Here is a 17,357-nt window from a genome sequence, read left to right as displayed (position 1 = left end):
ATGTGTGTGTGTGTGTGTGTGTGTATGTGCATGTGTGTGTGTGTGTATGTGCATGTGTGTGTGTGTATGTGCATGTGTGTGTGTGTGTGTGTGTGTGTGTGTGTGTGTGTGTGTGTGTGTGTGAGATGTGTATGACTGTGTGTGAGGTTGCAGTGGGCTTTGGGCAAAGTTGTGGCTCTGGCTCTTATGTAATTTTTTTTAATGTCAGATATACGGGCTGAACTCAGACTCCCGGTGTAGCAGAGAATGACCTTGAACTCCTATTCTTCCTGCCTCCACATCCGGAGCTCTAGGATTACATGCATACACCACTATGCCAAATTTATGTGATACTATAGATAAAACTCAGCCTTGTGCATGTTCTTGATAACAGGCAGTCAGCTCGTAGAATCTATACAACAAGCATAGATCTTGTTTATAGTGAACACTTCTTACCTAGAAAACTGAGATTTTATATCTAAGTGTCATTCCACCAACAAGGCCCACACAGACCCCACAGAGCAGCCCATTCTGCCACTGGTGTGAACTGCAACTAGCTTCATGTAGCACAGCAGGCAACCTTGCAAATATGAGAGATGAAGATCACTGCCTCCCTCCTGGTGAGTGGATGCTGGACCACCTCTGAGATGTGTAGACATGTGATTAAACAGTGATCAGCAAAACCTTTGAAAGACCAAAGAGCAAAGTCTTTGAGAGACTAGCAACAGTCTGCCTACCCCAGACCTCCTGAGAGACTCAGGGTTTGTCAGTCAGCTTTCCCTCACCTTAACAAACTCCCAAGAAGATCAGTTATGAAGAAAAAAGGTTCAATCCATGATCAGTTACCTCAGACGTTTCCAGGCCTGTGATGAGATGAACAGCACTTCATGACTAGAAAGTAAAAAGTGGTGAGGAGAGACTAGATGGACTCTCCCCTCTGAGGATACACTACTAACAGTCTAACTTCCTCTCACTCAGCCCATTCCCAAGATTCCAGCACCTTCCAGCAGTGCCGAGGTGGGGAGCTAGGCTCTGAACTGTGGAACTTTGGGGGATCCAAACCATAGCAGGTATTACAGACACCACTAGTATACTAATAAAAGCACCTGGAGCTTTATTCTAGAATAAATTACTTGGGATGAGAATGCACTCATGTATCCATGTACCTATGCACTCATGCACCCATGCACCCATGTACCCATGCACTCATGCACCTGTGTACCCATGCACTCATGCACCTGTGTACCCATGCACTCATGCACCTGTGTACCCATGCACTCATGCACCCATGCACCCATGTACCCATGCACCCATGCACCCATGTACCCATGCACTCATGCACCCATGTACCCATGCACTCATGCACCTGTGTACCCATGCACTCATGCACCCATGCTTATGTGACTTTGAGCATTAGTCCCAGTAGCATGGGTGTGGCGCCCAAGGACTGCCCAGCCATAGAAAAGATTTTTATCTCTGTATACATTTCTATATAGCTTTTCGTTCTGATACAATCTCCTGCCTCCCTGTGCTCTCAGGTACCTCTCACCCTAGGCACCTTCCTGATCTGGATTCTGGTATAAGAATCCAGCTGTGTGCTTCCTTCATGCCTGATTCTTGACTTTTTCTCTTCAGATAATGAGGAGGTAGCAGTCATGGAGAGGGCTGTGTTAAGTTCTCTATGTTAACAAAACTTATCCTAGTTACTTGAATATCTCATTATCTGCCTCACACATTTCTCACACCTGTCTCACACCTGTCTCCTCACATCTGCCTCTCACATGTCAAACTGTATGGTCATAGAAGTCACATCAACCATCTGACCTCCATACTTGTTCAGGAGGTTCCAGAGCTGTGCATGAACTTACACCAACTCAGTTTTTTGCTTGTCTATCCTGGGTTGCTCTGGAATTTCCCATTTGTAATAGCTTCTATTTAATGCATCAGTTCTCTTTAATTTTTCCCAAAATTTCTTAGTTCAACTCACTGGGAATTTTCAGATTCTCCTGGCTACCTGCCTTCTGCCCTCTAGCCACTCATACGTCACCCCACCTCATTGCCCCATAAAGAAATGAATCCAGGATGCCCTCAAGGATTTGAAACTCCACAAAACACACAGATCCTTCAGACCACAGGAGCCTCTACCCAATGCCAACATCTGGAAAGAGGTAAAGGAAAGAGAGACTCCAAACAGCTAGATGGTATGAGGAATATCCCTTCTGGGTCTAACCACAGAAGTGGCAAGGTTTGGATCTAGCCTAGAATTCATCCCTGTGTAATCCTAGGGCAAAAAATTAAAAACAAAAAAAAAACAAAAAAAAAAAAACAGTGTTTCATGTAGCTCAGGCTAGCCTTGAACTCAATATGTATGATCTTGACCTCCTGGTCCTCCTGCCTCTACTTCCTGAATGTTGGGGTTTCAGGTCTGGCTTTTAATGTTGGGGATGGAATCCAGGGCCTTGTGCTTGCTAGGCAAGTAAGCACTCTCTCTACCTACTAAGCTACAACACCAACCACAGGAAATGAATATTGGGCTGAAACTGCTGGAGAGCAGACCAATCAGGTAGTTGGAGAGTGGGTGCCTGGGTAGACTTCCTCACCAGCCCCGGAGGCCCCAAGGGTTCAGGGGCCCTCTCAAACTGCTAAGGGCAAGGAGAGGAACTGAGGTTTGTGAGCACTGTGGCTTGTGTTTCCTGTATTCAGCAGGCTGCTGTGCGAAAAGGACGTCTGTATAAGAAGAAAACGGTGAGAGGGTTTAGAACCTTGGCTTGACAGCTTTGCCAGCCATCTGGTACCAGAGACCAAGAAAGGGCTGAAGGCTCTCCTGAGACTCTTGAGACAGATCCTGGGACCCGAGGTAATGGTGAAGGGAGATGCTTTGGGATCCAGGTTTGAGTCTGTTAACTTAGGGTGGGGCAGAATATGCTCTGCCATGCTGGCCTCCTGCGTAGCAGCAGATGGTAGAATTAACTTTCTGGGTTTGCATGACCAATAAAACATCCTGTGCTGGAGTCCTCAGGCCACCACAGGGTATGGCTCCCAACTCTGCTCCATCTGTTGGCTTAGATTAGGTGTGAGTCGAGTGGCTTCATAACACAACTTAGATGGTCTTTCCCAATCCCTTTAGTGCAGGGATCCCTGTCACAGGCCCTTCTCCTTCAGCTCTCACTGAGAACTCTGAACTAAGAAGGCTCAATCCATGCAGGAAGCCACCCATCATTTCCTCTGCATACACAACCAGGAGGTAGATGTGAAAATGTGGAAAGCCAGCAACACTGTAGGTGAGGGGCAGTGCGCAGTTGTCTTCTGGTGTTCCTGAGCCTTCCCTAGCCAGTGCTAGCCTTCCTCCAAGCTCTAACTATGCCCTTTCATGTTGGCCAGGAGTACCTCAGAGACTACAGAAATCCTGGGCAGTGGACTTGTGACCTTTCTCTGAACTACAGGACCAGTTCCTTTTTTTTATAGCCTGTCCTTGTTCCACAAGCCTTCTTGTGTTTAAACAAACCAGGATAACCCCACCATCCTAGAAGGCTGTGTTCCATACAGGTGTCATGCCACACCCCAGAAGGCTATGGATTCAGAGACATTCCTATTGCAACTTCCTAATTGTTAAGTCCTAATGATGCAGAGAGTAAAATAGCCATATTTTGGTGGACCTACAGACAAGCTAGAGAGAGAACAGGAAGAGACATCATCACAGGCCTGCCCTCAACCCCTCAGACCTTTCTTCTCATCTGGAAGGCAGGAGGATCCACAACCCAGGTATCACCCTGAGTATGAAGCCCCACAGAGGGGAGCCTAAGCCCCCACACTTACAATGGCATCCTCATTCTTCACCTGCCTGTAATTGCCTTCCTGTCTGAACTAATTGAGTTGATGATTGTATCTAGACCACAGGGAAGTGTTTTGTGTAGCCTAAACCCAAAGACTACAGGAACCACAGCAGTAAAATTATTCCAAGATGGAGCTACAAGCCTTCTTCAGAACTAAGAAAAGGGAGTAGGGAAATTAGAGGGCAAAACTGAACATTCTCAGTCCTAGAGTCTGGCTTTGCCTGGGGCATTTGATTCACAGCACCAAGTCTTCAGTATCCAGCACCAGCCATGATAACTACGATTTATATCTATTATTTTTTTAAAAGCTGTCATTTATCATATTCCATGTGCTAAGTATATGGTGTGGGTGTTGGGTGTTGTCTTTTAAGGCTCATGCCTCTTCAAGGGAAGTTTTAGCCCCATCTCATAAATGAGAACACTGAGGCTTAGCAAAACCCCCACAAAACTGTTTGGTGGGTATTGACAACCTGGAAGTGAGTCATAGTCTGGCCCCAAAGCAAGGGTTCTCATCCTTCAGTGAAGACAGAAGAGTCAGGTGCTGTGGCTCGAAGGTGCTCATGTGTGTAATTCCAAGTCTCCTCTATACATTCATTTATGACAGAGCATGGATAGGCTTTTTTGGCTCCTTTTCTACATAATTAAATAAAGAGGGTGACATGTGGCAAATCTAGGAAACACCATAGAGAATGGGAAGAAGCCTGAAGGAAAGGCAGACACTTAGCACCTCACGGTCCTTGAAGAAAGCTGTACCCAAGGCTGAGTGTCCCTCTAGACCTCTAGAGTCAGGTAATTAAAAGCATACAAGACTTCGCCACATAAGAACCCCTCCAAAGAGTGAGACTTGATCAGGCTTTTGAATGAGTGCTGTGCTCAGAGGGAAAGCAGGAACCCTGCACAGGATTCGATTTTGTGCTAGGATAAGCATTGAAGTCCCAAATTATACAGGTTTCTCTTGTCTTGTCTTTTACAATTTGTAGGATTCCTGTCAAGGACACCCCCACATGCTTGCTAGTTTAGATGACAGGTTTTGGAACCAGACTGAGCCTGCCAGGGAGGTGATCCTAAGAGAATAGAACCTCCCCCTCTGAGTCCCTGAGTTAGATTCTCTGAAATAAACCAACATCAAGCATTTTGAAGGCTCTCAGCTAACAGACTGGCTTGATCAGCAGCTGAGAGTCAGAGCCCAGCACAAGATACACAGTAGATGACAAACAGGAAGGTCGGGGAAGGTAATGAAGGAATTAGAGCAGGTTTCCCCAGGCCATGCCAGTTCAGAGCCACAAGATGGCTGCTGAGAGCTAGGGATGGAACAGAAAGTGCCAGTCACAAACCTGGTCATTTCCTGAGGGGTTGTAGCTATCCTTCTAGGTCTCAAGAAGTATCACTTAGAAAGAAACAGTAAACAAAAAAATCCAAAAAAAAAAAAAAACAAAAAAACAAAAAGCCAGGCGATGGTGGCTCACGCCTATAATCCCAGCACTCTGGGAGGCCGAGGCAGGCGGATTTCTGAGTTCGAGGCCAGCCTGGTCTACAGAGTGAGTTCCAGGGCTATACAGAGAAACCCTGTCTCGAAAAAAACCAAATAAATAAATAAATAAAATAAATCCAGAAAGAAACAGTAAAGATGACATCATCTTTCCTTTTTAGACTGGGAGATAAAGTGGGCCAGGCTGTCCACAATTCTACATGCCACCCACATGGCTGTAGGCTCATTATGGCTACTGTCATTTCTTCTTCGTGTTCCCTTGCTTGGACGGGTGGAGAGACCCATCCACTTTAGGAGATTAGTGATAGAGAAAAGCAGAAACCTAGCCTTATTGGATTGCGCCTGTTTATGCGGGATTGAGCCTGGGAGTCCTGACCCTGGGTTTTCAACACACATGGATTGAGCCCCGTGCTACGTCCACCCTGACCCAGGGAGATGATAGACTGTCAGTTTTCAGCCCATCTTCTGACTCCTCCCTCTTGGCATCTGGCAGATCCAAGCAGCTGTTCAAGGAAAGTAAGCCAAGCACAACAGGTGCTCGGGAGGCCACCATGATCAGCTCAGACTCCAGGTCCTCCCCTGGCTTGGCTCGGTGGGCCGAGAGCTATGAGGCCAAGTGTGAGCGACGTCAGGAGACCCGAGAAAACCGCCGCCGCCGCCGCAATGAGACCACTTGCCGCCAGCCAGGGAAGGTACTGAGGACACAACACAAAGAACAGCTTCAGAGAGCTCGGCAGCTACAGTTCCTTAAAAGGAGAAACCTGGAAGAAGAGAAGAAAGGCCAAGCCAGCGAGAAAGGGCCCTCCATCAAGACAGATGGAGGAACAGGCCAAGTGTCTATCCTTAAGGAGTCCCTGCCTGGTGCCAACAAGACCTCTTTCCTTGGACAGCAGGTGTGATATGTCCAAGATAACGCTGCTCCAGGCCCAAGGGTGCGGGGTCTGCAAGGTACAAGGGATGAATGTCACTAACAATCGGTTTCCATTAATCCCTTCCTCGGCATACAGTCAGGTTTCTTTTAGCCATCAACCATTGCTCTTTCAGAGATTCTGTGATGTCTTTATTTAACTTCTTTTGAAGACAAGGGTCCTACATCTGCCTACTGAGATAAAGGAAATAACTGTATAAACCATTTCAAGCCAATAACTAGTATAAGATCTTTTTTTTTCCTGGGATAAGACCTTGCAATGTAATGCAAGATGGCTTCAAATTTATTATCTTTCCTGAATGCTGGGATTACAGGTATACCATAATTAGCAGATTCTACTATACAGCTTTCCTTTGTTCTCTGACGACCTTATTATGCATGGTAGCTGAGCTCTCGGCCACTGGGTCACATCTCCAGTTCTATAACTCAACATGCATCACACACACACACACTCTTACTCTCCATTAAGATTTCACACCCACTCTTTTCTTTTTCTTGTGACACTTCCGTTCTAACAGCTTCGCCCATCTGAGGCCTCATCTGATCAGGGAAGCCTTCCCAGGCAACTCAGGCCACCTCTGCTCTCTTGGGTCTGCATGGTTAATATTGCATAAATACATAGAAAGCCCATTAGCATGGCCTAGGAGGAGCAGTGTTCACAACAGCAGGCTCTGTATTATCCTACTATATTGTCAGCACACTGAGGATAGGAATGGGTCCATGTAACACTGGGTACTGCCATACAAAACAAGAAGAGGTACTTTATATAGCAGGTACATGTATGCACACACACACATGAATTTATATATGAAATCTAAAGGTCCACTCCAGGAATCATTCCTTGCTGTTTGATACTGGGTCTCTCACTACTAGCCTGGAGTTCACCAAGTAAGCTCTCCCGGATGTTCAGCAAGCCCCTGGGATCTAGACACCTGGCTCTACCTCCTTGGCAATGAAATTACAAACACTCACCACCAGCCAGGCTTTTTAAACAAAACAAAACATGGGTTCTGAGCTTCATGGTTACAAAGCAAGAACTTCACTGGCTGAACTGTCGCTCTGGCCCCTTCATGAGGCTGCTACACAGCTGCCCAGAAAAACCATCCTGGGACATAACTGCCAAGGAACCAGCTGTCTGCTTGCACAGTAACAAGGCCTCTGAGTGGCCTGGGAGAGGGGGCTGTGGTATGAAGGATAGAACAGAAAACAGTGAAATAACTGCCCACCCATGGTTATTAGGTCAGCCCATGATGGAATCCCATAGATACTTCTTGGGCTTTTAGTGCTTTTTTTATTTTGTAGGAGAAACGATAAAAGGACTAACCTGTGATCACCACTATCCCATCCTCTGTCTTCTTCCAGTGGGCAAGTTCAAAGGTCCTGTGGCTCTAAGGAGAGGCAGGCAGCCCCTCAAGGCCCTCTGTGATAGGCAGGAGCCAGAGGCCTAGAAGAAGCTAAGTCTGACTACTGTAAAGTCTCTGACCATGTCTCCCTCTAAATCAGCACATGGCTGAGTGGCTAAGATTAGAGAATGAATGACCACTTGTCTGGCTAAGGAAAGACATTGTCTCTGTCCAGGACAAGGAAGAACAAGTAGTTTTCTAGGTGGGAAATGCCGTATGGACTGTTGTGACAGATCACCACACACAGAGCAGCTTGTGCACAGAACGGTATTTCTCATCATTTGTAAGGTTCAAGCTCTAGGCTGCAGGGTGTCTGAAATCTGCTGAGGAAGCTCCCCCTGTGTGCAGAGGGTCATGCATTGTGTCCATTTGTAGGAGAAGGCAGGCAGAGAGGCAAGCTGCAGCGTGGCCCTTCTGGTAGGGCACTAACCTCATTCACCAGGGTCCCACACTCAGACAGAAGTATTTCCCAAAGGCTCCATTTCCCAACACTGTTAAGAATTTCAACATGTGAGTTTCAGGAAAACTGCTCAGTGCACACAGATGTGATTATCATTTTGCACTTTTTTTTCCCATGCTGAGGATGGAGCCAAGGGCCTTGTCCGTGCCTGGCAAGCCCACTAGCACTGAGATACACCCCAGCCTCTGGCCCTTCTTTCTGCAGTTGTCTGGTAAACTTAAGAGGCCCTTCAGAGTGGTATTAAACATCCTTCATCCTTCATTTGCTTTCCAGGAAACAGGACTAAGCTCTGAGGTTTTCCCAGCCTTACATCATCCCTCCTCAGGCATCCAGAGGGATCGGGATGACCACCATGCTTCCCATGGGAGAGCCTTTCCACCACAGGAATCTGACATGAATAAGCCACACAGACACCACCGGGGTGAGAGCACAGCCCTGACCTGCAATGGCAGTCCAGGTCCCCCATCCCTCCCCTCATTCTCCCTCCTTCCCTGGATGCTGAATCATCCTATTTGTCTCTCAGGCACCCAGACAAAGGCAGAAGAGACATGGTCAACAATAAAAAATGATGCTAGTCAACAAACCAAGTGAGTTCTTTTTGTGTTTCTGACCCCAAAGCTTCACAGCTCATCTACTTCTCCAAATGTTTACTTGGAACACCTCCACTGGACACACCAGGAAGATCCCACCCCAACTGAGGAGGAAAAAGCCCTTCCCACCCTATTTATTCCTCAGCAGCAATGCCAGATGCAGCTGGCATCCTGCCTCCTCACAGGTTTAATTCTTTGACCCTCTGTCACGTTTTCCTTCTCTTCCCAGCTGTGGAGTTGCTGTCCTAGACAAGGTAAGAGAACACTCATTTGGAAGGGTCTGGCTCAGATGACACCTAAGCTCTACCATTCAGGGATTCTGCGATAAACTCGGGCTGGGATGGAGGGACACTTTCTTCCAGGATGGCCAGATGGTCCTGAGCATAGATGTGGGGCCAGAAGGATCCTACCAGATCCAAGGCAAAAGAGATCCGCTGCATGTAAGCCTGCTAGGGTTCTGGTTCTACGCCAGTCCTCCTGAATCTCTTTCATCTCTCTCACTAGGATATCATTCAACTCTCTGAATACCTCAAAGTAAGTATCATGGTGACTCTCTCTCTCTCTCTCTCTCTCTCTCTCTCTCTCTCTCTCACACACACACACACACACACACACACACAGCTCTCCACATACTCTTCCTCCGGGTTAATCTTTCCTTTCGAATATCTCCTCTAGGAAGCCTTACAAAGGGAGCTGATCCTAAAACAGAAAATGGTGATTCTCCAGGACCTCCTGCCTGCCCTGATCCGGGCCTCTGACAGCTCTTGGAAGGTAAGAGTAAAATCCTCAGACAAAGTATGCAGGCTTCTATGCATGCAAGCCTCTTTTCTCTCAGCACACCATCTAACAAAAGAAGGGCTGTCTCACTGGGAAGAGGCAAAGATGTGGATGCTCAGATGCAGAGGTCAGAGGGTCGCCACACAGTAAATGCATAGCTAGGGAAGACCCAGAACCAAAAGGAGACAGACCTGTCCTTAAACCTATGGGAAGAAAAGAAAGAAATGCCTATGCAGTGTTGTTACTGAGGATTGTTAAAGTCAAGGGTGAGAGATTCTGTTTGTTAGTTACTTTTGTTGTTGAAGAATCAAAATACCCTACAAAAGCAACTTCCAAGAAAGGGCCAGTTTTGGTTTATGGTTCTAGAGTACAATCTACTATGGTGGGGAGGGGGGTCGTGGCAGTAGGAGACTGAGGCAACTGGTCACGTTGCATCCATAGATAAGAAGCCAAGAGATAAATGCTGGTGTTCAGCTGGCTGTCCTCGATTCTTTTTTTCCATCAGGAAGCCCAGCCCATGGAATAGGACACCCCTTTACAGATGGGTCTAACCACCTCTGAAAACTAGAAGCTCCCATGCAGACACACCCATGGGTTTGTCTTCAGTGTGATTCTAAATGTCATGGAGCAGACAACCAAACTTAACCATCATAGATCCGTACCAAGATTCACACAAGGCAGCCTGCGACAATACTCTGGCTGGAAATGGGTAGCAGAATAGAGAAAACTTAATGGGTGATCTAGTCTGATTTTCTGTTTGCTGTAATGGGCCAGGGTCTTTCCCACAGTCATATAATTGCTTAGCTAAGTTCAGGTCTCTAATGATGGTCTATTCCTTCTCAAGATAGCCAAAGGCCATGTTTCTGCTAACAAGTACTGGGAATTTGTTCTTTAGGAAGAAACATGCTGTCTGTCTGTCTGTCTGCCTGCCTGTCTGTCTGTCTGTCTGTCTGTCTGTTTAAAACAAGGTCTCACTATATAGCCATGGGAGGCCTCGAACTCAGATCTGTAGACTAGGCTAGCCTTGAACTCACAGATGCACCTGCCTCTGCATTCCAAGTGCTAGGATTAAAGTAATGCACCACCATACCTGGCTCAGTTCCTGCTTTTTAGAGAGTTCATAGTTTTGAAAAAAAAAAAACAGGTGCCAAAATAATACGAAGACATGGTAAATAACAGAAATGTTTCCAGGGTGGAGCAGACTACAGGAAGGAACAGACAACTCCAGAGAAGGGAGCCAGAAGCACACAGGAATTTGCAGGCATTTGCCAGGCAAAAGAGGACACAAGGATTGGGTTATAAACAGGAGTTATAAACGGCTTGGTTTAGAACAATGGATCTCTAACTCTTTATATCAGGATACTTTTTCTTTTTTTTTTTTTTTTTTTTTTGGTTTTTTGGATTTGGTTTTTTTCGAGACAGGGTTTCTCTGTGTAGCCCTGGCTGTCCTGGAACTCACTCTGTAGACCAGGCTGGCCTCGAACTCAGAGATCTGCCTGCCTCTGCCTCCCAGAGTGCTGGGATTACAGGTGTGAGCCACCACCGCCCGGCAGGATACTTTTTCTAAAAAAAAAAAAAAAAAGTTTATTTATTTTATGCATATGAGTACACTATAGCTGTCTTCAAACATACCAGAAGAGGGCATTGGATCTGATTACAGATAGTTTTGAACCACCATGTGGTTGCTAAGAATTAAATTCCCTCTGGACCTCTGAAAGAGCAGTCAGTGCTCTTCTGAGCCATCTCTCCAGCCCAGGGTTCTTTATACTAATTTTTAATTGAAAATTCCAAAGAACTTTGGATGTGTACCATATCAGAACTTACCTAGTTAAAAATTAAAACAGAAATTTAGAAATATTAATTTTGAAATGACAATAAGACAAGCATCATTCACTCACTTAAGTTATGACTTTTAAAGAAGAACTTTGTTTTCAAAAGGATAAAAACAGAGAAGTGGCATTTAAGATATACATTTATAATATCTAGCTGAACAAAAGACAGCTAAACTCTATTTGCTTCTGAATTCAACCTCTTGTGATTTATTCTTTTAGTTGAAGTATTTGAAAGCATTCAGTGTCACGGAGACATGTACTGGAAAGGGAGAGACCTTGCAGATCCTTTGAAAGAGTCTCTAGGAGCTCATGTGCTCATGTGTTCAGCAGATGACAAGCAGGTTGGTGCCACCAAAGCCTAAGGCAGCAGACGTGGTGAGGCAGAATGTTAGCCTCCTAGGCCTCCCATGCACCTCACTGGTAGGAAGGTTTATGCTGAAAGAAGTGAAACAGGAAGTTACAAAACACCCCAGGAAGTTTGCAGTGACACAGAAGACCACCACTCCCACTCTGCAGGCCAGTCACTGGACCTGGAGTCAAGAGTCCCTCCGGGTCAGGCTTCCCCTTGCCAAGTCATTTCCATGGGCAGAGCAGGAGCCCAAGTTGGGCAGTTGGGCGTGTGAGGTAGTTTCCAGTACTGAGCTAACTTGAGCTCATCTCATGCACCCCTTCAGAAGATACGTAGTGGCTTTCAACTCTATGCTGGGGCTTCAGGAACAAAAAGAAATAGAGACCTTGCTTTGAAAGACTCACAGTCCAGCAAGGAAGAGTTGAAGCAGACAATGCCAGCGAGACAAGGCTGTGAACGTATGTGCAGTGTGACACAGAAAAAGAGAGTAGTTTTTCCTGAGGTAGAGTAAGGAAGGGTCTGAGCAAAGAGACCATCTCAACTGGGCCTTACAGGATGAGCCAGTACTCACCAGTTCCGGAGTAGCTTGATAAGGAGGAAAAGCAGAAAAGTACTTAAGGAATTAGACTGTTTACAGGCCAAGGTGTGCAGAGCACTGGGTATAACCCAAAGTGATGGACAGGAAGGGATCCTGTCTGAACAGCACCACACAAAGACCTCTCTCTCACAGTTCCCGAACAGGAGACTTGAACCTTTTTGCTTTGAAGATTCGCTTCAGACTTAATGAAAAGCTACACAGACACATATAAATACATATTTGTATATGTGTATGCATGTGTCACAACAGACATTTTGTTTTGGAATGGCCCATGAGACTGCACACCACCCCCAGGTTGAGAAACCTGTTGGAGGAGCTTGGTCACTACAGAACTGAACCGAAAGGAATGATCTGGTTTGTGTTCCTAGCTTCTCTAATCAAAGGCCCAGCTGAGTAAGGGGTGGGCCCAGGTCAACTGTGCTTAGTGAGAATGAGGTAGGTACTGTAAGGGTTATTCTTGTAGATCTCAGGAATCTGAGACAAGAGGATTCCAGACTCCAGGCCAGCCTGGGCTATATGCTGAGGCCTGTCTTCTTTTTTACGCCATTTCTATCATAAGCTTGGGAGAGGGTGCTATTTTACCCAGGCTCCTCCCCTGGCTCCAGCTTGGTTCCTCTCTCCCATCTTCGCATCCTTCCCAGGTCTGTCTGTCTGTCTGTCCTCCTGTCTCTGTCTCTGTCTCTCTGTCTCTCTGTCTCTCTGTCTCTCTGTCTCTCTCTGTCTCTCTCTGTCTCTCTCTCTCTCTCTCTCTCTCTCTCTCTCTCTCTCTCTCACACACACACACACACACACACACACAAATACTTCTCTTGTTTCTCCCACCCCAAGCTTCCAGCTTCCTGTATTTAAGAAAAGTCATCAATAACTGTTCATTTGAGAACCCTTGCTGCCCCCAAAACAAATCACTTCCAATTCCACCCCTCCTGAGACAGCTTCAGTAAGCCATCGGACCATGGCCCCATTTGGTGATTTTAGGGAAATAACTGAATGAACTAGGACTCAGACTTCAGCCCAGTGTCTACTTTGTCCTTTCCATTCGGGTCTACATATGAATCTCCAGCTTCTCGTGCAAGAATGTCTGTGCAAGCTTCTCATGTAAGATCTAGAGGAGAACTCCAGGGTCAGTGCCCCTGAAGACACCCCTAGAACCTGCCGAGAACCTAGAGCTAGGTCTGGCCACTAGAACAAAAGTAGCTCTGCCTGCAGAAGGAGCAGGAATGGAACACTGTGCTTTTAAGATCAGCAAAGCAGAGTTGAGATCCTGAGATGACAACACAGAGGGAGCAGGCCTCGCACATTATGCAAGCTGTTAGAGAAAAGATGAGCAGCCATGGGAGGGGGCTTCTGTGGTGGGCTTGGCATTTCTGGAAACAGAGCTGAGGCAGGGGATCAAACAGCAGCAGGATCTGAAGCCCTTGGACCAACACCAGGTGTGTGTGGTCTCCTCACTGCCTTCCTCTACCAGAGGTGGCCTTTCCAAGGTGCTCCAGGCTCCTGGGGTAAGGTCTGTAGCCTTAGAGCTTCTCAGATACTATAACACTGGCATCAGCACAGGGAAAGTCAGGGGGCAGGAAACCGTGTGCTCCATTTGTAGCAACTTGGCTGGGACTTTCCTGCTTGCCTTAGGGAGTCTGGGAAGGCAGAGCTGTGGACAAGAGATTTTGTTCATGCCCTAGACTTGGGTGGCAGCCCCTATTCCTACTTGAAAGGGGATACTGTAAATTGTCTTGTATTGCAACATAAATGGAAAAATAATCTAGGGGTTGGCTGAAATACATAAACACTTGGAAGAGAAAAATGCTGAATAAACATGATACTACAGAATAGAAGGTACCCAGAGGACATCTCAAGGACTCTGTCTGTGGCTTGTGTTCCTTCCAAGCTATAAGAAGGCGATCTTTAAACTTGGTGGGTTTGGCTGGCTTCTGCATTGTAGAGTCTGGGCAAAGAAAAGTGTATGCACTTAGCGGGAAGACCAATGCAGAGCAGGGTGGGGTGGGGCCATCTTAGTGCAAGGCCGCCAGACTGACAGTGAACAGGCCCCTCTGGGGAATGCAGCTGTTCTACCACTTACCCGACTAGCCTGAACAGTGTAGCCTTTGTCCTTCTCTCTCATTGGTCCCAGGCCCTGTGGTTATTGTAAATGCCAAATCCCTTTCTCTCTGCTCTTTCCCACATGCGGCTGAGAAAAACATTAATAGTAGGAGGCACTTTAGAAAATTGTTTTTGGCAAAGGTTTTTGCTTTTGCAAGGCCCAGATGAGTAACACAGGAAGCAGAAAGGGTGGGGGCTCCCCCTGGTCCCTTCAGTTAGAAGAATTAAACAAATAAGATCAAAAACAGGAGCTGTGTAATACCACTTCCTGCCTTCCCCAGGTACCCTGACTCTCAGAAAGAGAGGCCCACCTCATCCCAGACACCCTCTTCTGCCCTAGTCTTTTTAGCCATAAGGGCTTAAAGTGCTTGGTCAGTTTGACACCAGAAGCCACAACATCCAGGCCTAGAGAAAGATCCCCCAAGAGTCCCACAGGACTTGGATGGACAAGTCAGAGAAGGAATATAAAAATCACTACAGACTAAAGGTTCACAGCTCTATCTCTAAGAAATATACTTTCGTTATTGGCATCCCCACTACTCCAGACCAATATACCCTGGACAAAACTCAAGGCTGACAAAGTGGATGTACTCAGGTACAAGGATCAACAAAGTAGCTGAAATGCTACAATGTACATAGGTACAAAGATCAACAAAGTAGCTGAAATGCTACAATGTATACAGATACGAGGATCGTGTAACTGAAATGCTATAAGAGTAGAAACCAGAACTGCACCTCTGCTCATCTTTCTCTGCTTGGTCCTAGATCAAAGGATACCTTAAAATGCCATGAGGCACCTCAGGACCTGGAGCTCATGGGGTGGGGCAGGGGCAGACCATTAGACTGACCGAGCTTCTGAATTCCTCTGTGACTTTCCCAGAAGCCCTCTTACCCCTCCCTGTGCCCACACCTACTCTGCTTCATATCTGTAGGTTCATTTCTCACTTTGCAAAGAATTTCTCAGGAGGCCTGCCAGATGGAGGGACACACACACCAGTAGTCACTCTTCTACAGCCACGGGTTCCAATGCCTCAGATTCAACCAATGCTGGAATAATTGAAAGGGGAAAAAAATCCTGTTTTTCTTGTCTTTCTTGTAATTAGTACCAAGTTCATACATTATAGCTGACATTTACATGGGATTTCTAGTGTGCTGTGAGTGAGTCAGAGATGATTTTAAGCATATAGGAAGATGTACACATGCCTTAGATAAATGTACACATTTATATACAAGGAAGATGAGCATTCTGAGGGTCTCTAGGAACTAACCCTCAGCGGATATAAAGGGTGTGAAATGCAAGGACTGCCATAACAGAGACCTCTGCCCCACTGTCCTGGGGCCTGAAATCAAGGTATCACCAGTAACAGACTCTCCTGCTGCATGGGTTGCTGACACCCATCTTTTCTTCTGTGGTCTTCCCACGGTTTACACTGGAGTTCTGGTCTTGTTTTAGAAAAACACCACCAAACTAAACGAAACTCATTTGACTGCATTTACCTTCATTGAAGGTGTACCTCTGCCTTAGTTAGGGTTTTACTGATATGAACAGTCATGGCCAAGGCAACTCTTGTAAGGACATTTCATCAGAGCAGGCTTATAGGCTCAGAGGTTCAGTCCATTATCATCAAGGTGGGAGTATGGCAGCATCCAGACAGGTATGGTACTGAAAGTTCTAAAAATTCTACATCTTCATCTGAAAGCTGCTAGCAATATACTGACTTCCAGGCAGCTAGGATGAGGGACTTAAGCCATGCCCACAGTGACATACCTACTGCAACAAGGTTATACCTTCTAATTACTGCCACTCCCTGGGCCAAGCATATACAAACCATCACAACCTGCAAATATGCTGCCATTCTGGTAGAGTACTGCATCTCACTGCAGCAAACAAACCTGAAGGGTGAATGCAGTTCAACCCCTAACAAGGAGCTGGAACAAATACAGATTCTCCCCAGAAGCAGAGACCTGAAAGCATGGGGGAGGGGCAGTTTAGAACCCCCCTCCCTCTCTCTCTCCCTCTTCTTCTCCCTCTTTCTCCCTCTCTCTCTCCCTCTTCCCCTCCCTCTCTCTCTCCTTCCCTCTCTCTCCTTTTCCCTCTCTCCCCCCTCTCTCTCCTTCTCCCTCTCTCCCTCTCCCTCTCTCCCCCTCTCTCTCCCTCTCCCTCTCCCCCTCCCCCCATCTGGCCTTCTTTGCTGTTTGGGCCATTTGTTAGAGAAACTCAAGGAACAAAGAGGATCTGGGGCCAGTTTGGATCACCCTTGACCTGCAGAGAGAAGACCAACTTCCCCTCAAAAGTATTTTAACCATCTCTGTACTTGGAAGGATTCAGTCCACAGCACCAAGCTTTGGCTGTGGGACAGGGCTGAAAAGATATAGCTAGCCTCTTTGCATTGTTTGTTTATTTTTTCCTTAGCTCACTATCTAATCCTTTACTTTAGGGGCAACTTAATGAAGACAAACTGAAGGGCAAACTAAGATCCCTAGAAAACCAGCTCTATACCTGCCTGCAGGTAAGCATTCTAGAGGACACTTCTAGCACGTTAATTTCAATAAAAATAAAAATGTTAGAATCTTAACCCCACAGGCTAGAAACGCTACCAAATGGAGATTAGCACACTAATTCTTGCCTCACTGTGCTTGTCTACGTCATGTTGCCCCTAATTGGCCATGTAACCACCTCCAACTGCCCCTTCTTTGTCATACCACGCATACCTTTGTACCCCGGGAAGGAATTCCAACACTAAACATGTTGTTGGTTCCTAGGGAAGTGTAGGGAGAAGCTGCTGGTAAAGGTTCACACACAGTCAGTCTCCACAGACCCCAATCTGAGGACAGATGAGGAGGGTCTAACAGAAAGTCACAAAAATGGTTTTCATCTCAGGAAGAAGGGGATTTGTTTGTTTTGTTTTGTTTTTCTTAGCAGAAACCCTGAGGAAGCAAAAACTCAAGAGTCTAAAGAAAGTAATATTAGTGTTCAGCTTCAGTAATCTCTTGATTTGGTCTATTCCCAGATTACAATAAGAGA

The 17,357-nt window shown here is 46.4% G+C and overlaps 1 protein-coding gene across 7 annotated transcripts in view; it reads left to right on the top strand.

Moving 5' to 3' along the window:
- Nucleotides 1–2,601: 2,601 nt before the first annotated feature.
- The window catches only part of Traf3ip3 (TRAF3 interacting protein 3), a 46,971-nt gene continuing 32,215 nt past the window's right edge, over nucleotides 2,602–17,357 (top strand). For 4 of the 7 annotated variants that reach the window (XM_052201012.1, XM_052201009.1, XM_052201005.1 and 1 more), the window contains exons 1-8: nucleotides 2,603–2,836; nucleotides 5,795–6,194; nucleotides 8,366–8,513; nucleotides 8,616–8,679; nucleotides 8,912–8,936; nucleotides 9,187–9,216; nucleotides 9,358–9,453; nucleotides 16,771–16,842. In XM_052201012.1, coding sequence (XP_052056972.1) covers nucleotides 5,853–6,194; nucleotides 8,366–8,513; nucleotides 8,616–8,679; nucleotides 8,912–8,936; nucleotides 9,187–9,216; nucleotides 9,358–9,453; nucleotides 16,771–16,842 — 777 coding nt within the window. In that variant the 5' untranslated portion in view covers nucleotides 2,603–2,836; nucleotides 5,795–5,852. Of the gene's footprint in view, nucleotides 2,837–5,794; nucleotides 6,195–8,365; nucleotides 8,514–8,615; nucleotides 8,680–8,911; nucleotides 8,937–9,186; nucleotides 9,217–9,357; nucleotides 9,454–16,770; nucleotides 16,843–17,357 lie in introns of all 7 variants that reach the window. The other 3 variants (XM_052201010.1, XM_052201007.1, XM_052201008.1) reach the window with 2 other exon arrangements.

This window comes from Apodemus sylvaticus, chromosome 12 (genome assembly GCF_947179515.1).
Source record: "Apodemus sylvaticus chromosome 12, mApoSyl1.1, whole genome shotgun sequence".
In the NCBI taxonomy this organism is placed as follows: domain Eukaryota; kingdom Metazoa; phylum Chordata; class Mammalia; order Rodentia; family Muridae; genus Apodemus; species Apodemus sylvaticus.
The sequence above is the reverse complement of the archived record's forward strand: the minus strand, read 5'-3'. Positions and strand labels throughout refer to the sequence as shown.